This window comes from Prionailurus viverrinus, chromosome C1 (genome assembly GCF_022837055.1).
Source record: "Prionailurus viverrinus isolate Anna chromosome C1, UM_Priviv_1.0, whole genome shotgun sequence".
In the NCBI taxonomy this organism is placed as follows: domain Eukaryota; kingdom Metazoa; phylum Chordata; class Mammalia; order Carnivora; family Felidae; genus Prionailurus; species Prionailurus viverrinus.
In genome coordinates, this window is record NC_062568.1 from 3,020,294 (window position 1) to 3,045,037 (window position 24,744).

At 53.6% G+C, this 24,744-nt stretch overlaps 1 protein-coding gene and 1 pseudogene across 4 annotated transcripts; one reads left to right on the top strand and one right to left on the bottom strand.

Annotated features, from left to right (window-relative positions):
- The first annotated feature begins 1,173 nt into the window (after positions 1–1,173).
- On the top strand, positions 1,174–23,298 carry NMUR1 (neuromedin U receptor 1). Of its 4 annotated transcripts, XM_047873092.1 has the most exons (5): positions 7,790–7,839; positions 8,918–9,008; positions 13,164–13,231; positions 18,121–19,009; positions 21,246–23,298. In XM_047873092.1, exons 4-5 carry the CDS (start codon positions 18,160–18,162, stop codon positions 21,626–21,628), a joined length of 1,233 nt encoding a protein of 410 aa, XP_047729048.1. In that variant the 5' UTR covers positions 7,790–7,839; positions 8,918–9,008; positions 13,164–13,231; positions 18,121–18,159; the 3' UTR covers positions 21,629–23,298. The 4 variants fall into 4 exon arrangements, with proteins under 4 accessions (XP_047729049.1, XP_047729048.1, XP_047729046.1 ...); XM_047873093.1 differs by lacking the exons at positions 7,790–7,839; positions 8,918–9,008; positions 13,164–13,231 and adding an exon at positions 1,174–1,300; XM_047873090.1 differs by lacking the exons at positions 7,790–7,839; positions 8,918–9,008; positions 13,164–13,231 and adding an exon at positions 15,760–15,972.
- On the bottom strand, positions 6,379–7,741 carry LOC125173054 (stromal membrane-associated protein 1-like; annotated as a pseudogene).
- Positions 23,299–24,744: the final 1,446 nt, after the last annotated feature.

Consider the following 24,744-nt stretch of genomic DNA (forward strand, 5'->3'; position numbering starts at 1 on the left):
AAAATAAATGAAATGTAACTTTAAATTTACTAGCTGCCGGGCGCCTAGGTGGCTCAGTCGGTTGGACGGTTGGACGTCAGTCCGGTTCAGGTCATGATCTCTTGGCTTGTGGGCTCGAACCCTGTGACAGGCTCTGTGCTGACAGCTCGGAGCCTGGAGCCTGCTTCCGATTCTGTGTCTCCGGCTCTCTCTGCCCCTCCCCCACTCACGCTCTGTCTCTGTCTCTCTCTCTTTCAAAAATAAATAAACATTAAAAAATGTTTAAATTTACTAGCTACATTCCCATCATATAGACGCATCATGCTTTATTTAGCCAGATGTCTCTCTTAGGATAGTTTTACTGAGTTGTCACTAAGTTTAGCTGCAGTAACGTGTCCTAACATCTCAGCAGCTCGCAGCCATGCCTGTCGTACATTTCCTTCACAGTTTGGTTGTGGCTTGGCTCCTTTTGGCTGTGGGTCAGCTGTGGCTGTGATTCTTCTTCATTCTGGAATACAAGTGAAGGACCAACCCCCACCAGGGACACATCAGACTTCTGGCAGAGGACAGGAGCTAGGGAACGGGTAAAAATGAGCAATGGCTCTTCAGATCTCTGCTGCAGGTCATGTCACATACACCCCATCAGGAGTTCAAGGCCAAAGTCAGTGGGGCTGAGCTACCCGAGCACCCCATCTTCTTAAAAGTCAAATACTTCACGGGCGGGGGGGCTGTCTGGCTCAGTCAGTGGAGCCTGGAACTCTTGATCTTGGGGTTGTGAGTTTCGCCCCACGTTGGGCATAGAGACTACTTAAAAATTTCTTTTTCTTAAAGTCAAATAATTCATTAAGGCTTACGAAGAAACAAAACCTTCCAAACAGCAGCTTCCTTCCAGCCAAATTCCCACACCACAACCAACTGAAAAAGGATTGATTTGTCCCCAGTCGTATTCTATGCCAGGAACTGTGCTAAATAATTTACCCAAGTTATTTCAACTTAATCCTTACAACCACAGCAGGAAGTAAATATTCCATTTATCTCTCTGATGGAGACAAACTTGGGCCGAAGAATTTCTTTGTCTAAGAGGCCGCTTGCCAGCAGGGGGCAGAGCTGTGACTGGAACCCAGGTTAACAGACGCCAGAAACTGAGGAGCAGACCATGGGCATCAGCGGTTCTCAAAGTCCAGTCTTAACAGACAGCAACCGCCTCACCAGGGACCTTGTTAGAAATGCACGTTCCCGGGCCTCGCCTCGGCCCCGCTGGCTCAGAAGTCCGAAGTCGGACGCCTAACCGACTGAGCCACCCAGGTGCCCCCAGACTGTGGTAAGTTCTATGAAGGGCATGAACAGGGGGTGCAGAAGATGGTTTTAGGGGTGGAGGGGGGTACGTCAGAATGTGTGGTCAGGAAGGCCACCTCAGAGTCCTCAAGGAGGAGCAGGCACCAAACAAGGAGCCAGGAGAAAGGAGTTTCATAGCACATGCAAAGATCCTGAGGTGGCACAGAGTGGACCGGCAGAGCAAAGGGAAGGAGAAGGGGAGCAGGAGTGGGCAAGGCTGGACTGCAGGCTGAGCTAAACTCGGGTTTATTGTAAGATCCTCGGGAGGATTTTCATCAGGGCAGTGCTGTGACCTGCTCTGATTTATGTGGCAGCCGGCTTACAGGACCTGGATTTTGGGAGACCTTTGAGTGGTTTCTGTAATTTTCCGTTTGCAGCACTATCTTGGGATAGCTTTGTGGGAGTTATGTTTTCTAGCCAATTCGGTTAAACCAACAGCAGGATGCATTTTATGGGTGCAGAGCCACAGGACGTGTTTTTGCAAATCCCCTACCTGCTTCCTTGTGACCTTGGCATTGTCTCCCCCAGGACAGACGCTCATGCCCCCTGAAAGGTGGACTCTTTGTTTGTGATGCCCCACAGCACAGCGCCTCTCAGGCTTACCTTCCTCTAAAGGTAGATGTACCAGTCCTAGCTCTCCAGAAAACCGAAACCGATAGGTGATAGGTATATACCTTTTCTGTCCCTCTTTTAAAGAAATTGGCTAATGTGACTGGAGGGCTGGCAACTCTGAAATCCGTAGGGCAGGCTGGCAGGCTGAAAACTCAGGTAGGAGTTGATGGTGCCATCGTGAGGCAGAATTTCTTCTCTGGGAAGCCTCAGCTTTTGCAGCTCCTGCCTTCAACTGATTGGGCGAAGCCCACCCCCATTATGGAAAGTAATAAAGTCAACTCCTTGTAGATGTTCACCATGTGTACAAAATACCTTTACAGCGACACTTAGTTTAGCATTTGAATAAATAACTGGGTACTATAGCCTAGCCAATCTGACACATGAAATTCAGCATCACAGTAAAATATATAAAAAGTGAAATCGAAGTCCTTATTCTAGGACCAACTTATGAAATCTTTGGGCCAATCGGAGCTCTTTAGTTCTGTTGCTTTGGGTAACCCTGTGTGTGAATGCTGGAAGCATTAACATCCACCAGCTGTCTTTTGGTTGAAGATGATGGCATTTGACCACGGCTGAACAGGCCTAAATCAGGGAAAGCATAAAACTCCAGGCACCCGTTTCCCAGTCTGGGCCTGGAGGCTGCTGTGAGAAGCTGAGTCGAGCCCAAGCGTCTTCCCTCTCCTGTTGGACAGTCAGCCTGTGCTCGGTGACAGTTGGTGAGGTTTGCAGCCGGAGTGACCTGTGAGGGAGGTGCCTTACCATGCTGGCCCCTCTGCCTGGGGCGGGGGGCCTCCAGGGATGTTCCTGTATCTTTAATGTCAAGTCTAGCTGTGCAATCTTTTCCCCCCTCAATCAGATACCTCTGGTTCACCATTAGAGGGTCTGACTGCCTGACTGAGTTCCACACAACCCTTCAGAGCCTCCTGTTTCTCTGTCTTGGTAGTTTGTGTGGTCAGATGACGCCCAGCCACAGAGACAAGCAAAATAAGCCAAAGGGGAAATGAACATGTCCCACACAGCCTGACTCGGGTAAAGGGCGGTGACAGGCTGGGTTGTTTAATTCTCCCATGCCTAAAAGTGTGTGTGTGTGCAAATCGTGCCAGGCTCATGCCAGGCGTGCTGGGGAGGATGGCGGGCAGCTCTGTGACCGTTCTGGACTTTGGTTCAAGCCTTCACCCTGGACAGTCTGCCAGTTCCATCTGGGTTCTCTATGGATGGGTGCAGAATGAGCCCCATGCCAGGGCATCCTGGCCTCCAACCTGAAGAACATGATTGCTTTAGTTTGGTTCCCTCAGAAGCAAACCTTGAGACAAGAACTGGGCGAAGAAGTTTATTTGAGATGTGGTCCCAGAAAGCATGGGGTGGAGAAATGAGACCGGGAAGAAAGGAGAGAAAAGAAAGTGCATATTAACAGGCATAATACGGCCATGGGAAATGGGATCGGTCCTACAGGGCATCTTCTGAGAGACTGTGTGGAACACGCCTCAGAGTTGTCTCACCAGCGGGGAAGAAGCTGCGGTGTATTCCTTATCAGCATTTTTTTTTAAAAAGTGGGCTCCACGCCCAACGTGGGGCTTGAACTCACAACCCTGAGATCAAGAGTTGCATGGTCTGTCAACTGAGGCAGCCAGGCACCCCTTCATTACCAGCTTTTTAAACAGTTTTATTAAAATGTAACTCATATACATATAACAGATCCATTAAAAGTAGTCAATTCAGTAATTTTTAGTTTACTGACAAATGTGTGTTAGCCATTCCCATACTCAATTTTAGAATATTTTCATAACCTTAAGGAGAAACCTCATACCCTTTAGTTATCACCCCGATCCCCCACCTCAGCCTAGGCAACTACTAACCTACTTTCTGTCTTTATAGACTTGCCTTCTGGGCATTTCGTATGAGTAGAGTCACAGAACATGTGGATTTTTGTGACTGACTTCTTTCGCTTTCCAAGGCTCATTCAAGCTACAGGATGTATCTCCACTTCATTCCATTGTACGGCCAAATGATATTCCATTATATGAATGTATCACATTTTATTTTTCCATGTGTCCATTAATGGACATTTGGGTTGTTTCCACCTTTTGACTATCCTGCATACATCCTGCTGTAAACATTCATGCACAAGTTTTTCTGGGGACACATGTTTTCATTTCTTTTGGGTGTATACTTAGGGGTGGAATTGCTGGGTTATACGGTACCTCTCTGTTTAATCATTTGAGGAACCAGCAAACTGTTTTCCAAAGTCACTACACCATTTTCCATTCCTACAGGGCTGTATGAGAATATAGTTAGCTATTAATGCACAACAAATCACTCCAAAGCTTAGCAGGTTAAAACAATAAACATTTGGGGTGCCTGGGTGGCTCAGTCCATTAAGTGTCCAACTTCAGCTCAGGTCATGATCTCGCGGTGCTTGAGTTCAAGCCCCGCGTCGGGCTCTGTGCTGACAGCTCAGAGCCCGGAGCCTGCTTCGGATTCTGTGTCTCCCTCTCTCTCTGCCTCTCCCCTTCTCGTGCTCTCTGTCTCTCTCAAAAATAAATAAACATTAAAAAAACCAATAAATGTTTGCTATATCACACAATTTTCGAGGGTCAGGAATCCAGGAGCAGCTCAACTAGGTGGTTCTAGCTCAGGGTTCTGCTTAGGGTCTCTATGAGGCTGGAATCATCAAAAGGTTTGACTGTGTTGGGGAATCCACTTCCGACATGGCCACACGGCTGTCTCACTTGCCTGACAAGAGAGTGTTGGTTGTTGACAGGAGTCCTTATGCACCTTTCCTATGTGTACCTTCCCCTGGATTGCTTGAGCATCCTCATAACATGGCAGCTGGCTTCCACCAAGAACAAGAGATCCAAAAGGGAAAAAGGCAGGAGCTACAATTCTTTTATGATCTAGCCTTGGATATCATACACTGTCGTTTCTGTAACATCCTATCACACAGTTCAGCCATTTTCAGTGTGGAAAGGAAATACACACGGTGTGAGTCCCGGGAAACAGGGGTCATCGGAGGCCATCTTGGAAGTCGCCTACCACATGAGACATTTTCCCACCCACTCCCATCCCTCAGTGGGAGGGTTGCTCCTGGGGTGTTAAGTCCCTGGAACTTTTGGCCTAAACCAGAACATGCTGAAGACACCATCATGCTGAAGACCGGTCTCCCTTTGGCCTAACTCTGATTTCAGCTGTGCCTACGGAGGAAGGGTCCCGACTCAAGTGCCTGCCTTGCTCCCTCCACTTTCTGCCCCAGGACCTTCTCTGACACACAACAGCCCTCTGGATTCTCGTACAAACACAACCAGAAAATGCAGGATGCTAAGAGCCCTGGGAGGAAGCCAATTAACAACCAATTATCTGGTCCTCCAGGCAGATGGGTTCGGGAGGCATGTAAGCCGCCCTGCTTCAGGAGCTGAGGCAAAGAAAACTGAACTTGTCTCCAATTATTCATTATTTTACAGAAAGGCTGTGCCTGGTATCCTCTTACCTCATCTCTGTATTTGAGCTACAATTCTTTTTTTTTTTTTTTGCTTTTCACATCAATGTTTTTAATTAAAAAAATTTTTTTTAATGTTTATTTATTTATTTATTTATTTATTTTTTAAACAGGGTTTCTACTTAGGACACCTGCTTTTTTTTTTTTAATTTTTTTTTCAACGTTTATTTATTTATTTTTGGGACAGAGAGAGACAGAGCATGAACGGGGGAGGGGCAGAGAGAGAGGGAGACACAGAATCGGAAACAGGCTCCAGGCTCCGAGCCATCAGCCCAGAGCCTGACGCGGGGCTCGAACTCCCGGACCGCGAGATCGTGACCTGGCTGAGGTCGGACGCTTAACCGACTGCGCCACCCAGGCGCCCCAATGTTTATTTATTTTTGAAAGAGAGAGAGACAGAGCAAGAGCAGGGGGAGGGGCAGAGAGAGAGGGAGACACAGAGTCCCGAGCAGGCTCCAGGCTCTGAGCTGTCAGCACACAGCCTGATGTGGGGCTCGAACTCATGAACCGTGAGATCATGACCTGAGCCGAAGTTGGAAGCTTAACTGACTGAGCCACCCAGGTGCCCCCACATCACATTTAATCAGTACAGACCAACATGGTCAATCAGATAATTCTTTTTAATTTTTTTTATTTGTGAGCGAGAGAGAGCATGCACAAGTGGGGGAGGGGCAGAGGGAAGGGGAGAGAGAGAGAGAGAGAATCTTCATCAGGTTCCACACTCAGCACGGAGCCCAGCACGGGGTTCGATCCCATGACCCTGGGGATCATGACCTGAGCCGACGCTCATGACCTGGACGCTCAACCGATTGAGCCACCCAGGTGCCCCAGTCAGATAATTCTTAATATGAACAAACGGGGAAAAAGAAAAAAAAAGTACATGAGTAAACATGGGAACGAGATGTGTTTTAGCAAAGAATGTCAGGGGCTGGTTCTGGACGTAACTTGCCCTGCAGTTCTCATTTCCACAGCTGTGTGCCGAGAGTCTGAACGGATGAGCTTCCGGGCCAAACTGCTGTTGTGTTGGGGGCTGGCCAAAACCCATTGCAGGCTTCGTACTACTGATACCCGTGCCAGCCATTTGCTGATTCATCTGCGAGAGGTTCTGCTGGGGCCGTTGAGCTTGCGGCAGGCCAAGCTCACCCGAGGGTGCGCCCCTCTGTCCTACGGTTCCTCCTTGGGGGCCGACCACATTTGAAAGAAGTGACATCACACCGGTTCATGTGTTTCCCGTAGACCCGCTGGGCCTGGGCATGCCCACCCTCAGGCTGGCGCTCTGTCCCATCACATTTCCTAGAAGACCAGGAGCTGCAGGTGGAGGCACAGGCGTGCCCGTCGATGGAAAGCCTTGAAAGACAGACGGTGCTCGTGAGGCAAAGGGCATATTTGTGCGTCCCATAAGCACACCAGGAGTACTCTTCTGCCGAACGGTTTCTGTACCACACAGAGAGAAGATGGAGTCTTTGGCGCGTTCCTTCTTCCCCACCTCTTCTGACTTTGTAGCTTGCTGAGTGAACAGATCGAGCACCCCAGGTATTAACGTAGACAGAGTGGCAGCTGTAGGTATAGAGGACGTCCCCGGAGCTGGGGGCGTAGACGGTTGGAGGTAAGGGATTCGAAGTCATTGGTCCAAAGGTGTCCAGATCACCACTCTGGGCTGGCAGCGCGGTTGTGTTCCCATTGGTCACTGGTGCCTCAGCAGCGCCATCAGGTCCTAAAAGGTTGGCGGTGGGCTCTGCGACTTTTTTAGCGCTGGTACTTTTATTTTCGAATTTTTTTTAATGTTAATCTATTTTTGAGAGACAGAGAGAGAGACAGAGTATGAGCTGGTGAGGGGCAGGGAGAGAAGGGGACAGAGAATCTGAAGCAGGCTCCAGGCTCCGAGCTGTCAGCACAGAGCCCGACACGGGGCCCGAACCCACAAACTGTGAGATCGTGACCTGAGCTGAAGTTGGATGTTCAACCGACTGAGACACCCAGGCGCCCCTCTACCCGTGGTCTTCGAAAGTTCTCTGGAAGATTGGCTTTATAGAATAGTCTTGCTTTAGTCTTTCCCATATCTCGCATGCCCTGTATCTGTCCTGGTGTCCACTGCGTCCAGGTTGACTGACTTGACCTTGGATAAATGAACCCCAAGATCTCTATGGATTCCAGCACATCCGATGCAAATAAACACACCAATATTCCAGGAAGCCCATGGAGGACCTTTGAGCTTGCAGTTCACGCACTGTGTGCTGTCTTCCTCCCTCCGCACCTTGGACAGGAAGAGCTGGCGCTGTCGTTCAGCCTCTGACCCTCCTCATGGCAGGAGCACGTGGCCATCTCAGCAGCGGGGCGGGGACGCCTGGGCAGTTTCGGACGCGGCGGTCACGGGCAGGAGCTGGGCGGGGTGAACGCACCTGGAGCCATCAGGACTGCAGGTGGACTCTTTTTCATACATTTTTAGAGGTAGAGTTGCAGGACCAGAGAGAGAGAGAGAGAGAGATCTCTGTATTTTGGTACCTACTGCCAGATTTGTCTCCGGTAATGCTGTAATTCTCATCCCTGGCGACGAAGCCTGTTCCCCTCTATCTGAGAGGCTGCGTGCGGCGAGGAGGGTGTCCTGTATGCCTCCCAGATAAACGTGGGGAGAAGCGGGGACAACTTAGAGGCTTAGAGAGGGTGAGGAGGGGTCCACAAAGGGTGGCAGCGTGGAAGACTGGTTACACACTCGGAGGGGGGGTCGACCCTACCAATAAATATGCTGAAAATAACAAAAGGCACGTTTCTCACTCTCAGGGAGGGATGAACGAAAGGGGATGAATGCCGGGTTGGTTAGATTGGAATTGGAGGAATGACCCTGGGATCATGACCTGAGCTGAAATCAAGAATTGTATGCTCAACCCACTGAGCCACCCAGGTGCTCCAAAGAACTGGATTTTATTTATTTATTTATTCGTTTGTTTACTTAATTTTATTTATTTAAATGTTTATTTTTGAGAGAGAGAGAAAGAGAATGAGAGGGGGAGGGGCAGAGAGAGGGGGAGACACAGAATCCGAAGCAGGCTCCAGGCTCTGAGCTGTCAGCACAGAGCCCGACGGGGGGGGGGCTCCACCTCAGGAGCCCTGAGATCATGACCCGAGCTGAAGTCGGATGCTTAACCGACTGAGCCACCCAGGTGCCCCCAAGGAACTGCACTTTAAAATGAAAAAAAAAAAAAAAAAAGGGGCGCCTGGGTGGCTCAGTCGGTTAAGCGGCCGACTTCGGCTCAGGTCATGATCTAGCGGTCCGTGAGTTCGAGCCCCGCGTCGGGCTCTGTGCTGACAGCTCAGAGCCTGGAGCCTGTTTCGGATTCTGCGTCTCCCTCTCCCTGACCCTCCCCCGTTCATGCTTTGTCTCTCTCTGTCTCAAAAATAAATAAACGTTAAAAAAAAAAGAAAAAAAAATAGGAGGAACAAATTTGACTGTTGAAACAAATTTCTAACTCCCTTCCTCCTCCCACCCTAACCAACCCCCAGAGGTAACCAGTGTTCACTTCAGAATCAGACGCAGGAAGAGGCACGGAACACAGGCGCCCCTCCCGCCAGGCCCCGCTTCACTCCCCAGCCCGTGAGTTGCACGCTGGCCACGGCAGGGTGGGGGGCTGCGGGAGAACCTCAACCTGTTCTCCCGTCCTCAACTCCATGGAGGGGACTATGTGTCCGCCTTCTGCAGACTAGGAAGCTGAGGTCAGAGGAGGGAAGGGACTCGTCCAAGGTCACACATCCAAGTCCCTGCTCTTGCTGCAGCCGCCCTCTTTCACCGCAGAATGACCTCTGCTCGGGGAAAGAGCCAGCCTGGAGCCAGGTGGGGGCTGGGGTCCTCCTGGGTCCCTTTCCTGAGGGAGAGGGGTTCAGCCTGACTGAACTGGTTCTGCCCTAATAGAGGCCTGCTTGTTGCAGCCTGCTCTTTCCATCTTTGTTTACAGCGCTTGCACACAAACACACTTGAGAAGTTCGTGGGAACATGAGTGGCCGGAAGGCAGGATGCTAGCCTGAGGGTGGACAGGGCCTGCCGGGCCACCTACACGGGGATGGGGCCTGCCTCCTTCCTGTAACTCCTCTGGCCCTCTGTCTCTCTCTGCCTACTTCTCCCAGGGGGTGGAGAAGCCTCTACATTATTGTCTCTTGCTGCCTCAGAAGAGAAATATTAAAAATCTCTTCATTTTTGCTCAGAAGAGGTACCAAGCTTCTGAGACATGCACCTACTTTCTTTTATTTGAAAAATAGTTCTCAGGTGCCAGCTAAGTGCTTTCTGGGCACCCTACATCCTTATTTCACTGAATCCTCTCATGACTTCATGAGTAGGTCTGTGGTCATCTCCGCTTTACGGGTGAGGAAACTGAGGCATAGAAAGTCTAAGCAACATGCACCCCTCCCCAAGAGCTTCAGAACAGAGGTTATAAAACTGCATCCTTGGAAACTCACCTCACAGCCTCTGAGCTGCAACCACACGTCCTAACCCCTTGGAAGGCACCAAGCCCTAACTAGGAAACTCTTGAATTTTTTCCAAAAGTTCCAGAGCCAAATGGGTACCGACGCTGCTCTCCAGGGAAAGGCACTCAGTAGCTGCCCATGGGCTGGGAACATGGAGGGAACAGACCAGCCCATGGAAAGTGACACCTCTAAGCAGTTCAGGGCCACTAAGAACCAGGCAGGGCGGTTCTTGAAGACAACTCATAACCCAGCGAGGGAGAGGCAACATGGGCTTGAGAAGGGGAACCAGGCTAGGCATGGCCACAAAAATCCAGTCTCTGAGGGGATGAATAATGCATGTGGACATTTATTTTTAAGTCTAGACTCTTGAGGGGCACCTGGGTGGCTCAGTCAGTTAAGCGCCTGACTTTGGCTCAGGTCATGCTCTCACGGTTCATGGGTTCGAGTCCTGCGTTGGGCTCTGTGCTGACAGCTCAGAGCCTCGAGTCTGCTTTGGATTCTGTGTGTGTCTTTCTCTCTGCTCCTCTCCTGCTTGCACTGTCTCTCTGTCTCTGTCTCTCTCTCTCAAAAATAAACATTAAAAAAATTTTTGAGTCCAGACTCTTGAAATTTGATTGTCTTTGGAAATGGGGGATGTAGTGTCGGAACCATAGAGTAAAAGGTGGAAAGTTTTTTATTTGGATAAACTTAGTCCCGAATCCCACCTCCAGCTCTTGTTAGCTACAGGACCTTGGGCAAGTTATTCAATGCTTCAGACTCACTGCTTCCTTGTGTTTAAGGCCAGTTTGTCATAACCTCCATCTTAAGGCAGCTGGCAAGAGTAACAGACATTTTGCTACTTGAGAACAGGCTGTTTATAAGTCTGATTTTTTTTTTTTTTTGAGTCCAAAAAGATCAGAAAAGGTTTAAACTTTCAGTTCTTGGATGTGGTTTCCCCAAGTATGAGGGTGAGCTGGTCTTTCCGAGTTTTAAAATCTGCAATCTCTTATCTTCCCTGCAGATGCATGTTCTCCTGGGCATCGTTTTCCAAAAAGGTTTTGTCGGTTTAGTGAGCCTTTTAGACAAGCCACCCCCCACCCCCAAAGTAGGGTCCCACTGTGCCCACATGAGCTGCTGGCCCCTTTTTCTGATGTTGGTGCATTTGAAGAGGCCTTGAACCTCTGAGTGGCAGGGACCCACGCGCTTTGTCTCAGCTGCGTGGCACTCAGGCTGTCTGCCAGCAATGATCCCCGCAGTGGGAATCTGCCCTCCTCCACTCCAGAAGGCTCACCTGTCCCAAGCAGTGAGAACACCGGGGTCAGATCCAACTTCACTTCAGGGCATCCCAAGTCTCACCCGGGGCAGGAAGTCCAGGCAAGTGCCTTAAAAAGTAGGGATGTGGTCCCAGCCCAGGGCAAGCATCCAGAAGATGTAGGGCCACACCCCCAGGCCTTTTGGTTACATGCCTGGGGCGGTGGGCCACACCGAACAGCCTCCCTGGTCCTCCAGCTACCTGATAGTCTCCAGGAAATTCTGCCTTAATTAGAGCCAGTCTGGATATTTGCAAACCAAGATCCTCACATTGTGCACAGGAGCCCGCTATCGTTTGCAACCAGAATTTCGGTAGCGGCATCTCTTGGCCCACTGCCTTCAAGTGCTCAGATTCCTGCCTTCTTTTTACTTCGGGCCTGCTGTGTCCACACTGGGGTCCAGCCCTCCACCGCACACTCCCAGTGTCCCTGTGTTCTGTCCCTTGCCCCATGTCTCATGGTTGCTGGGTGATACGCCCGGCATTTTTCACTTACCTCATGATAACTCTAGATTCATTCCGTATGCATGAGCAACTGTCCTTTTTCCACTACCTGCAGGTTTTGTAATTTATTTCCTCCGATTTCATGTTATATCCTTTGGAATCCTGAGCCTCTGTTTGCCAGCACTTCCAATATTTACTGCTTTTGTATCTGTTGACTGTGGAGGCCTTGGGAATGGCAATAACCACGATAAAATATAAAACAGTACTCAGACCAACTAAAAGTCGTCTGCTTTCTATTATCAGACGTGCTAGATGAGAAGCGATCACTCCTCCCAGGTGGAATCAATGATATTCATGGGACACTGAAACTAAACCAGAATTGACGTATTTAGTGGTAAAGGGGCATTATGGCTGCAATTGACTCTCAGATTATGCCGGTATAAAAAAACTCAAAGGGAAGACAAAAACACTAAGGTAGACACAGCAAACCCATGTGACTAACGAGTCCCTAAGCCCTCTGACAGCAGTCACTGGCAGGAGGTCAGGAGCTTCGGTTATGAGCTAACCGTGAGCATTCATAACAGGGAAGATCCCGGGAGGGGCCTCTCTGCGGTTAACTGAGAAGGCCGTGTGGACGAGCAGGTGCCAGGAGCACCAGTGACAACTAGCCCCACCCCGGGGTGGGATGAAGGACACACAGACTCAGGACAAGAGAGACCCAGGCGTTTTCTGGCCCTCTCGATGTGCCACCTGAGTCTGTCCTCCCTTTGGCCACAAGTGGACTGACTCTGTAGCCCAGGCCCTGCCCGAGAGACCGGGATGGTTCAGAGCCAGGCCACATGGCCCTCAGAAGGCAAGGAGCCAGACAATTCGTCCCAAGTGGCCCTCTCCGTGGGCAGGAGAGGCAGAGGCGATGCTAAGTGGAGGTCTTGGCCGCTGGTCCCCGAGGTCCAACTGCAGGGCCTGGGCCTCCTGCACTGTGGCCAGGTTCCCCATAAGTTTGTGTTTTCCTTCTTCTCACTGGGGAGTAGCTTTCCTGCCCTAGGATGTTGGGGACCTTGCCCTTCCAAGCCCTGCTGAGCAAGCTTTTCTCTTCTCTAGCTTCCACCCCAGCCCTGACTCCTGGCAGCTTTCTAGTATCTTTCAGAGAATTCTGAGCACAGTTACGGTTACCATTTCTTGAGTGTGTCAGCCCTAGGTGTTTTAACCCACATTATCTCACTTAGCATCTAGAGAAGTAAGTGCTGTTCTTGCTTTTTTACAGACCAGGAAGCCGGTGTCTGGAGTGCACAGAGGCTTGTCTAAGGCCACACAGCCAGTTTGTGGCAGTACAAGCAAGGATTCTCCTCCAGGCCTCACTCTTCCTTGCCTTCCTTTGCCTTCTCTCTCCTTGGGAAGCGTGCTGGTTTCTGTGAGTGGATCCAGGCCTGGGGACTTGGGGAGTGCGGATGGCCACACACAGGCTGCATGGCTTACTGAGGTGCAATCCCAGCCCCTGCACTGGGGACCCCTCCTCCACTCTGAAGGGACTCAGACCTTTCCTCCTCTCTCCCTTAGCCCTGGTCTGGCCCCGGTCCAGCCCAGCAGAGCCAGGTGACAGGTGTCTGACGTGGAGAAGTTCCTAGGTAAGCATGGGCACTCTCCCCACTCCAAATGTTTGCTATGCCCAGCTCTCCATGTTTGCTGAGCCTGATTACTGGTGGACTCTGGGCTGTCCCCACTGCCTTCAGAACAATTCCTCTCTCCCATCCAATACCTTGGTGTCCCCAAGCTCATCTCATCCTCCTTGTCTGGTCCCTGTAGGCAGTAGAGCAGGGGGAGGGGTGGGGGTGAATGGTGAATGTTCCAGAAGCTGCTCAGGTGGTGACGGTGAAGACTTGGCTTGGGGCAGCTGCCCTTCTGTGGCTCTCAGCAGGGTGAGGAAAGGCTATGGAGCTAATCATGTACTTCAGGCCCTGCGAGCCCTGCACAGACTCCAGGACCTGAGAGGTCTCCCGGCTGCCTCCCGTTGACCCCTGAGGCATTTGCGATTGTGCTCAGTGGGGCCCTTAACACCCTGGTCTGGGCAGATGCCCACCAGCCAGGCCAGGAGACTGAAATGTACACCCAGAAAACCTAAGATGCATTTACTCCAGGCTTCAGCCCTGCAGTACCCCAGCGAACGTGGCCCTGGAGAAGCTCCCTCAGGACGGAGCAGGGAGGCAGCAGTATACCTACCATCAGTTCCGATGGGACATGCTGCCATGGCGGTCTTGAGCTCAGGCCTGAGGCTGGGACACCCAGGGCCCTCTGAACAGTGCAGGGGTGGCTATAGCCATGATGGCCATTGGGCCTCCCCTTCTGGGGGGGGGGGCTAGCCCTGTATTTTAGCCTGGCATGGTCTTTGATTTCAGTTAATGTTGTGAATGATGCAGCCAGCTAAAGAATTCCTATTGGCAGGAACCGTTGTGTCTCTGTCAGGCAGAAATAGGTCCTTCCCTTTCCTTTCCTGGGCTCGGAGCACCTCCAATGAGTCCACAGTGGGTTTCAGGATGCTCAGAGTGTATGCAAAGTGGTGTGTGTGGTGGGAATGTGATTCCAGTGATGGGGGCAGGGGTTGACAATGCTCATCACGTGCTAAGTACCACCCTGACCCCATGGTGGGCTGTTTCCCAGTGATGCTGCCTACCCTTCAACGCTCCTCTGATATAATAGCAGCTTGGACCTTGAAGGTTCTGGGTGGGGTCACTCATCTGAGGTGGAGCAGTTAATTCTCAGGGACACCCTAGAATTCTTTTCCCCAAGGACATCTGCCCCTGCACTGGCCTACAATTTCCCTGTGCCTGGGGTTGTGTTTACACGTGGGGTTCCTGGGAAGGCAGGGCTTGTGGAGGCTCTGAGAGGGTCTGACTCCCAGTTCCCAAGGCCAGACAGTGACTCATGGGGGAAGGGGAGGCAGGGAAAGTCTGGGGGGAAGAAGGTCACACCTCCACTTGTCATCACATAGACTTTTTTGAGTGCTGGCTGCATGCCAGCCCTGTGCTAAATCTTTGCACTGATGTTTCAAGGAACACATGGTTACACATTCCACCGGGAAGGAGAGTCAAGGCACAGAGGGGCTGATCTCTTTCCCATTCACACTGCTCAGGCAGCCCTTCTGGGTCCTGGGACTTGGTATTTAACCCCTTTCAGTGCTTCTCAAAGTGTGATTCTTAGGTTTGGGGCCCCCTGGAGGGTGGTCCTCGAAAATGAAGGTTGCTGGACCCTGCCCAGACTAAATGAATCAGACCCTGGGAAGAGGCCCAGGAGCCAGCATTTGGGCCTGCAAGATTCATGTATGTAGGCTCCCTAGAAGGTTCCTAATGAAATAACTTCCAGCTAAGGAGCTGGTTGGAGGAAGGGACAGAGCAGGGAAGGGGCTCCCTGCTGGAATTCACCTGTCTACAGCTTCTGGGAGCAGGAGGAGGCTGGGATTCCAGCACTCATGAGTCTTCCCTTACAGTTCCCTCCTTCCCCCTTGGGCACCCTGCGGTGGGGTGAGAGGGATGGAGAAACATTTGAATGGATGAGAGGGAGGGTATTTGGGGGTGAGGGAATATAGTGGGGGGGGGGGCAGGAAGGCAAGTGGGGCATGGGGTCCAACACCAAGCTAGACTTTGGTATGTTCTTTTTCAGAAGGAAGTGAGGTGGGTGGCTGGGGAGGTTTTCCAGCAGAGGAGTGAGGTGTTGGGGGCTCCCACTGGGCAGTGGGAGGACAGACTGGAGGGAGGACGGAGGCTCCCGCAGCAGGCAGAAGTTCTGGGAGGGCAGGAGGAGATGCTCAGGGGCCGGGAACCCTAGGGAGAGGGGTGAAGACTGTTGCCCTGGGACTTGGGGCCCCAGAGAGGGAGAGGAGACCCTTTGGGGCACGTGGACTTTCAGGTGCGTCTGAAATGTGCGGCAGGAGGAGGCGGGGTCTGGAGAGACCCCATAATAAGGAGTTGGGGTAAAAGCACGCTGGAGACCCTGGCAAGGGTGTGAGAGCCAGACCACTCGCACTTCGTGTCTCTGAGGCTCGGTTTTCTCATCTGTAAAGGGGTTGTTGTGAGGGTTCCGTGGGAGTTCGATAATGGTGCTCCTGGGAGTGTCGCGCCAGACGTCTGGAAACAACTAGGGGTGGGTGTGGGGACCCCAGATGAGGGTGTCTGGGTCCAGCGATGCGGGGGGAGCACCGCCCCCTGGTGGCGGTCCCTTTAGGGTCACCCAGACTACAGGCGGGGCGACGGGAAGGGCTACTTGGGGGCCGGTCGCCGTCCAGCCTCCAGTCGGCTGGTTCCTGGCGCCGCGTCTGGGCGTCGGTCTCCGCCGCCCGCCGCGCGCCTCGATGTCTCCAGCCGCTTACGGGAGGGTAAGTGAACGCGATACCGCCGAGGCCAAGGGCGCGGGCGGCTGGACGGGGCGCGCGGGTGGCCTGGGGCTGGGGCGCGGGACTGGGAAGCGCGCACAGAGGGTCTCCCCAGGGCCGTAGGGATCGGAGGCGCCCCCCTTCTCGGAGGACTCGCAGCCTCCGGGTTATTTCGGTCTCTTTGCCGGCCACGGGCGCTGCGACCGTTCCCGGTGGCGCAGAGATTCTCCCTCGAACCCTGCTCGGCGCCTGCGGGTCCCCAGCTCCTCCCCGCGGCTGCCCGCTCGGCCCTTGCCCCCAGCTTGGGAGGCGGGCGGGTGAACCGCCTGGATGGGTGAAAATGCGTTCCATCCCAGGGTGCGGGGATCAGGTGTGAGACTGGCAGGGAGGCTGGGGGAGACTTCTGGGTGGAGGTTCTGGTCAGGAGGAAGACATTCCGGATTAAGAATTCTTGGGGTCTGGGACAGAAAAGGACCTAGAAAGGAAGTTGAAATGTGGCCGCGCAGGTACATGGGCAACAGGGATGCCCCAAGCCCCCGTTGGCAAGAGGAAATGTAGGTGATGGAATAGGGAGACGATCCAGGAAGAGAGCTTGAAAATCCGAGGTTGCCCTGGGGAGAGGGGTGGTGGCGATGGCGGGCTTGGCAAAAAGGCTAAGGAGGACAGTCCCCAGCTCCTGGCCTGTCCCACCAAACCGTCTGCCCAGCCGAATCTTGTTTCGGCCCCTGTCCCATCTCCCTTGGACGGTTCTTTTTTACATTTGTTTTTTAAAATATTTTATTTTTGAGTGATCTCCACACCCGGTGTGGGGCCCACGCTCGCAACCCTGCACCCTCTACCTACTGAGCCGGCCAGGTGCCCCTCCCTTGGACTAATCTTCCGTTTCCACGTGGGAAGTAAGGATAATGTTCCTATGCGTTGATCTCGAGCACCTAAAACGTGCCAGGCACACCCCTTACAACTTGATATGTGTTCCCTCATTTAATCTTCACAGCAATTAGGGGGTAAGCTTTGTGGACACACCCGTTTCACAGGTGAGGAGACTGAGGCACAGTGAGGAGAGGTCACAGCTAGAGTGTAGCAGAGTTGGCATCTGACCCCAAAGCAGCGTGTTTGGCTCTGTGGTCTGGGTCCTTACCACTATATCCCACGGACTGGCAGAGATAGGGACCCAACAGAGGAGAGGGGGCCCCAGAACTAGCAGGGTCACGGTTGGCAAATATTTCAACGTTTAACAGCGCAGGTGATAGGAAACAGGAACACGAACCAGCTTTGGGGTTAGCATTCTAGTTTTTAGCCTTTGACCCCCTCGCTTCGTCCCCACAATGACTCAGTCCTCCTTGAGAGATGGCTGATAACCGGGCCCTTCTGTGTGTCAGGCAGGCCCTGAGCTAATACCTTTTGTAGCTTAAACTCCCTGCATCCTTGTAATAAGGAGACAGTCAGAAAGGTTCCCCTACAAATGGCCACACAGCCCAGGACTGAGGAGTTGGATTTGAATCCGGGCGGTTGCTTCCAGAGGCCTTGTTCTTAGAAACCGTACTGACAAGATACTGCATGTTGTGCCCATTTTACAGACGCCCAAACCGAGTCCCTCTCCCAAAGTCCAGGGCTTGAAAGGGGACAGACCCAAGGGGAGACTGCTGACCGCAAAGCCCATGCTCCGGAGGATCCATTGTTTATTTAAAGCTTCGGTGGATTGTGAAATTCATAACTGAGTCCTGCTTTTTAAAAATTTTTTTTAATGTTTATTCATTTTTGAGAGACGGAGACAGAGTGTGAGTGGGGGAGGGGCCAAGAGGAAGGGAGACACAGGATCTGAAGCAGGCTCCAGGCTCTGAGCTGTCAGCACAGCGCCTGACGCGGGGCCCGAACCCACAAGCTGCCAGATCATGACCTGAGCCAAAGTTGGACGCTTAACCGACTGAGCCACCCAGGCGCCCCGACCGAATCCCGCTTTTATCATTTCCAAGATGTACATTTTTACGTCTCTGAAATTGTTACACACCTTACAACGGATGACGGTTTTTTGTTTCTCAGTGGTACGTAAAATAACCTTCCTCCTAGTGTCGCCGGCACCTTTGGTTTCATGAATTACCAGGGATCTCTGAGTGACGTTTCCGGGGGGGGTCTCTCTCTTCTGTTCCACAGACTCCTCTCTGCTTCAACTGCTCCATCCTCCCTGGAGACATGTCCCCGACGGAGGCAGGGAGCCCGGTGCCCTGCAATGGCAGTAGGGCCTGGGGGGTCTTTGGCCCTGAGGACTTGAACCTGACCGATGAGGAACTGAGACTCAAGTACCGGGGGCCCCGGCAGACGGAGCTGTTCATGCCCATCTGCGCCACGTACCTGCTGATCTTCGTGGTGGGCGCCGTGGGCAACGGGCTGACCTGCACCGTCATCCTGCGCCACAAGGCCATGCGCACGCCCACCAACTATTACCTCCTCAGCCTCGCTGTGTCGGACCTGCTGGTGCTGCTCGTGGGCCTGCCCCTGGAGCTCTATGAGATGTGGCACAACTACCCCTTCCTGCTGGGCGCTGGTGGCTGCTACTTCCGCACGCTGCTCTTCGAGACGGTCTGCCTGGCCTCGGTGCTCAATGTCACCGCCCTGAGTGTGGAGCGCTACGTGGCCGTGGTGCACCCGCTGCAGGCCAGATCCACGATGACTCGGGTCCACGTGCGCCGCGTACTCGGAGCCATCTGGGGCCTCGCCGTGCTGTGCTCTCTGCCTAACGCCAGCCTGCACGGCATCCAGCATCTGGAGGTGCCCTGCCGGGGCACGGTGCCCCACTCAGCTGTGTGCACCTTGGTCCGCTCGCGGGCCCTCTACAACCTGGTGGTGCAAATCACCACTCTGTTCTTCTTCTGTTTGCCTATGGCCACCATCAGCGTGCTCTATCTGCTCATCGGGCTTCGGCTGCAGCGGGAGAGACTGCTGCTGCTCAGGCAGGAGGCCAGGGGCAGGGCCAAGTCCAGCGAGAGCCGCAGGTTTCAGCGGCCACAGGATCAGGGTCGGACACAGGTGACCAAGATGCTGTGTAAGTGTTGCGGTGGGGAAGAGGGACTGAGCCAGGCCCTGGGTAAGGGGCTAGAGCTTCCAGGACCTGGGGGCTGAGTGTCTGGGTTTGAGATGGGGGCTGAGTGTGAAGTTTGAAGTCGTCACCGCTGCCGCCCACGCCGCCCTGTGTGTGTGCACGCACCTGTGCGATTACTCTGTAAGAAACTCAAAGATAAACGGCAGGATGGGCCACATAATTTGTGGGGTCCAGTGTGAAATGAAAATTTGGGGTCCCTTGTTCAAAAATCATTAAGACCGTCCAGGCAAGCGGGGCACCTCGGTGGCTCAGTCGGTTAAGCGTCTGACTCTTGGTTTTGGCTCAGGTCATGATCTCACGGTTCGTGGGTTCGAGCCCCGTGTTGGGCTCTGTGCTGAAGGTGTGGAGCCTGCTTGGGATTCTCTCTCTCCTCTCTCCTTCCCTCACTGCCCACCCCCCACTTGTGTTCTAAATCTCTCTCTCTCAAAATAAATAAATAAACATTAAAAGAAAAAAAGACTGTCCAGACAGCAATAATCGAGCATAAACTAAGCCACGAAGCCTAGGGTCCTTCTAAGCTTGGAGGCCTGTGCAGAAGCTGGTGCTGGTTCGTGGAATCAAACCACAGACAGGGCCGGGGCATGTGGCTGGGTTCCAGGATGGCAGAGCTGTTTGTGGGAGCTGGATCTCCAGGTCTCTCATCTTTGCTCCTAAACACGTCTTGGCTTTGTCCTTCCCCATAGCAGCCTGGGAGGCATGGCCATGGGCACAGAATTCCCCTTTCTTGAGGAACTGCCCTCTTCCCTTAATGGCTGTTGAAAAATCCCAGGGAAGGATTCCAATTGGTGGGTTTAGGTCATAGCCCGCCCCTGGCCCAGAGTGCAGGATGCTGAGGTTTGCAGTCCCCATGGATTCACGTGGTGGGATCTGGGGGGAGCAAAATTCCTCAAAGTAGGGGAGCAAGGTGTTGGAGAGGCAAGATGATAAATTCCCTCCATGCTATATCTCTGGTTCCTAGGGGACCACAGGAATGGCCACTGCTGTCTAAGAGAGTCTCATCAGGGGGCATATTTGTGAAGGTCAGGGCAGAAGTGTGGATTGGGGCAGGCCATGGCAAGCCCAGCTGGGTTGAGGCTCTGGGTGTGACTGTCATCTAGATCTGGCTCTTTTTCAACAACAGTGGCCCTGGGGAAGCCAGACAAAATGACACCAAGCCAATCACTGATTTCGTCCCCATCCTGCCCTACCCTAGCAGGGTCTGAATCAGGTAGGTGGGGTGAGCCAGGGCAAGACAGAGCTAGTGAGACCCTGGTCAAAGCCGTGGGATTATATAGGGGACTGCCCCATTCCCAGGGAGAGACCCACTCATCGTGCCCTCCAGAAAGTGTCCCAGAGCCCAAGGCCACTCGTGCTGCTCCCTAAAATGAGGCTGACCCCAGAGTTCCAAGCTTGCCCCTCAGCTCTGTGAAGCCTGCATTGCAGACCACCTGCTCCCTGCCCGTTCTGCCTCTGCTTTCTACTTCCTTCCTTGTCCCGTGGGGGTCAAGTCTGCTCAGCTGGGATGGCTCTCCCCCTGGGAAGTTGGGGTGCTTCCTTAAGCCTGCCTTGCTTGCTGGCCTGGGGCTCTGGCTTTCTCCTTTCCCCACCTCCCCGGCTCCTTCCCCCACCTTTACTTTCTGAGGGCCTGGTGGGGATATTGTAAGCAGCATCCTGATTGAAATCCTGGATTAGGAGGGAAAACCGTGCTGGGGTGTGGTGGGGAAGGCACTGCAGGGGAAAGATAGACAGTCACAGAAGCAAACACAAGAAATAAACAGAAATCGAGGCAAGCCCATGAAAGAGACCCCAGGAAGGGCGTGGCTGGTCAACACCACAGCTGGAGGGAAGCTCTGGGAAGCTGGGTGAACTCTTAGAGTCACCTAGTTCCAAACTCTGTGGGGAGAGAGCCAGACTGGGCCAGTTTGGCTCAGATGTCCACACCTGGTCCAGTTGACTGTGGCTGGGGGGCGGGGGGCAGGGGGGTAGAGCACACGCCCGCTGCCCTGTCAGTGACAGCGGTGGGACCAACCTCTCTGAAAGGGGTGATGAGGCCAGGGCAGGCAAACTTCTAGAAACTTCCATATGGACGACGGGCGGAGGTGGGAAGGTGAAAGCGGGCAGTCTACACTGAAGCCCAGGGAAGGCGGTTAGTTGAGAGGACTCTGGCAGGCACCAAAGTCTCCCCTCTGTGTCCCTGCAGTCGTGCTGGTCGTGGTGTTTGGAGTCTGCTGGGCCCCTTTCCACGTCGATCGCCTCATGTGGAGCTTTGTGTCCAGCTGGACCGAGGGCGTGTACCTGGCCTTCCAGTACGTGCATATTATCTCCGGCGTCTTCTTCTACCTCAGCTCCGCCATTAACCCTGTGCTTTACAACCTCATGTCGAGCCGTTTCAGGGAGACTTTCCAGGAAGCCCTGTGCTTGGGGGCCCGGCGCCGCTACCACAGGCCCTGCCACAACTCCCACAGCCTCAGCAGGGTGACCATGGGCAGCACCCTGTGTGACCTGGGCTCCCCGGGCACCAGGGCCCACCCTCTGACTGAGAATGGTGGCCGAGAGGGGCAGCAAGAGACTGACCCCTTCTGAGCGGAGCCTCGAAGCAGCTACACCCAGAGAGACCAGAGTGCCACATGCAGTTTTGGGAGCCACACTCGCCTTCCTCTGCTGGGGTGTCTTCGTGGCCTGTCCCCCTTTGTGCCCGCCCCCACTTCAGCCTCTAAACTCTGAACTGGCACCTCAGTGATTCCTACCCCCACCCAAGTTTTGGAAGGAATATAACGTTGCTATCTGCCCTCCAGAGCCCCAGGCCCACAGGCAAAGTCCTTCTACAGAAACCTGGCAGCTGGTTAACTGGAGGAGCCAGCCTCCATCTGGGCTCTCCCCCACCCTCATCCCCATTTTCTGAAATGTTTTCATTGGGTCCCACCTTTCCTTCCCACTTCTTGTTGAGATTCTGCAGGTTCCGGCCCGTTCCGGCCCTCTCAGCTCTTGGCCTGTACCCGGGGCCCCCTCCAGCCTGGCCCTCCGTGGCCCCCGGTCAGCTCGTGCTGCTCTGGACCTCCACCTGGTGGAGTCGCTGGGTGGCAGGGGTGCCGGGGATCCGGGGGACCTGGTTCTGGTCTCAGCCCTGCTGCCACCACCTTGCAGCGTGACATCACCTTTCCAAGCCTTGGTCCCTTGTTTGCAAAATAAGAGGGGCCCTGACATTGTACAGTGTCACACGTTGGCACTTCAGCCGCGGTTTTTCGGTGCGTGTGCTTAAGTCACTGCTTGTAACAAAACTGATGGAAAACCCAGGATCGACAAGGCAGAAATTACTCTGTATTTCCTCACCGCCCTCCAGCTCCTACTCCCTCCCTGACCTCCATGTCTGCGCCGCCCCCCACCCCCCGCCCCTGCCACTGCACTGAGAGCCACTCTTGGCGTGTTCTTTGCTTGACAGCAACTGAGGGCCAGCGTGTGAGCGAGGCCCCTGACTGCCTCAGTCCTCGCCTCCACGTGGGCTGGTTGGGGGGCCTGAGGTGGGCAGAACCCGGGCCTGGCTGACCAGAGGATTCCAGAGGTAAGAGACATGGGCCAACCAAGGGCAAGGAGTGACCGTGAGGACAGTTTTGCCTGGGGCTCAGTGAGGGAAGAGCGACCAGGGGTAAGTATGTAAGTCCTGAAACGGAGCCCCATCCCAAATGCTTGGGGGCTGGCGCCGTGCTCAGTCAGGACCCACTCAGTTTCTGGAACTTGACCTGTTACAAGTCTGTGGACCCCATCCCCTTCCTGAGACAGGACTGCTGTGGGAGGACTCCCAGCCTCCCTGGCGGGTGCTGCAGGTGCCCAGAGTGAAGAAGGCGGCGTGACGCAGGTCTGTTGCCCAGGTTCTCCCCGTGACGTGGAGAGATTGTACAGGTTGTGCACAATGTTCTGGAGATTTTGAAATTCAATTATAAAAATTTCGAATGCTCTTGGTAGAAAAATTGGAAAGTACAAATAAGCAAAAATGAATGAATTTTAATAAAGACCATCTTTGCTGGGGCCGGCAGGAGGGGGAAACGGGGAGTTGTTTAATGGATACAGGGTTTCGGTTTTGCAAAATGAGAACGTTCTGGAGATTGGCTGCCCAACAGTGTGACTGTACTTAATACTGAACTGCACCCTTAAATGGTTAAGATGGTAAATTTTATGTTATGTGTATTTTGCCACGTTTTTTTTTTTTTTAAAGAAAGGATTAAGGCTAGGGGTGCCTGGGTGGCTCAGTCAGTTAATCATCCGAGTCTTGATTTTGGGTCAAGTCATGAGATGGAGCCCTGCGTCGGGCTCGACACTGGGTGTAGAGCCTGCTTGGGATTCTCTCTGTCCCTCTCCCTCTCCCTCTGCCCCTCCTCTGCTCACATTCTCTCTCAGCACAGGAAGGAAGGGAGGAAGGGAGAAGGGAGGGAGGGAGGAAGGATTAAGTCTAAAGGAAAAGAGGAAAGTTAGGGACCACCCATAGCTTTACTCTCCCGAGGTGACCACTGTGTGGAAGACAGACGGGGGCCGCCTTCAGAGAGAGGGGCTTGTGAAAAGAAGCAGCACAGAAGGTCGCCTCTGAAGTGAGCTCCCGGGGCTCCGGGCTGGCCAGGGGGAGCAGCCAGGCCCCGGACTCCAGGCTGGAGCCTGCGGTTCCCAAAGACTAACCGTGGGCTCCCAGGGGCCTCTCTCAAGCGACTGTCAGAGATGACCTATGGTCCCGAGGAGCTTGGGCCAGTGTGCGGTTATGGGAGGTCTGCTGCAGAGCAGTGCTGGGCTGACTGGGGAAGGTGGAGACGTGGCTTATCAGAAGGCATGGCTCCCCTTAGTGTAAACTCGATGCCTGTCTCTCAAGTGTCTCCCCAGCGTGTCAGTGGCTGGGTCCCATTTGTCACAGGTCGCCAGTTACCATGGAAAGTGGAAAAAAACCACTCTGGGCTCTGCCCTGGAGCAAAAGGGATGGATGGAGGTGGAAAGGCCAGCCAGCAGGATCCCACTCCCCGGCAGTGAGTCCCCTGCGGCAGGCCCTTCTGCACCGGTCAGGGTGGGGCAGTGTTCCCCGGAGCGCCTGGGGCTACTCCCAGGCCAGGGGTCCCCAACTCTTAAGTGTCTGGGGTTTCTGGGGCTCAAGCCACCTCCCCTCCTGGCTATGGTCACCCACATCCCTCCTCCTCTGTGTTCAAGAGCTGGGGCTCTCTCCCCTTCCTATCTACTTCACTCCTTTTTTAAAAAAGAGAGAGTGCACATGCGTGAGGGGGAAGGCCAGAGAAAGAGGGGGACAGGGGATCTGAAGTGGCTGTGTGCTGACAGCAGAGAGCCCGATGCGGGGCTCAAACTCACAAACCTTCAGATCATGACGCGAGCCGAAGTCGGACGCTTAACCGACCGAGCCACCCAGGCACCCCTCCATCTATCCCACTCTTGCCATTATCCTGGGAGGCATCGAAGTCCACATGGATGTCCCACTGCTGCCCTGTTTCAGTTCCTGATCTTTCCTTCAGCTCTGGAGACCTCTCCTCCACCCCGCCTCTTGGTTCCTTGGTGACCTCCTCACTCCCAGGACCTCCAGGAGTTTTTCCATTTCTGGAAGGGGGAACTCTTGACCATGACAGCCTCCTTCCTGCTCTTCCCCCATGATAGATTTATTCTTCTACCTCAGCCAGCCTTGCTCGTTCTCAACGGCTCTGCTTTCCTCCACTTCA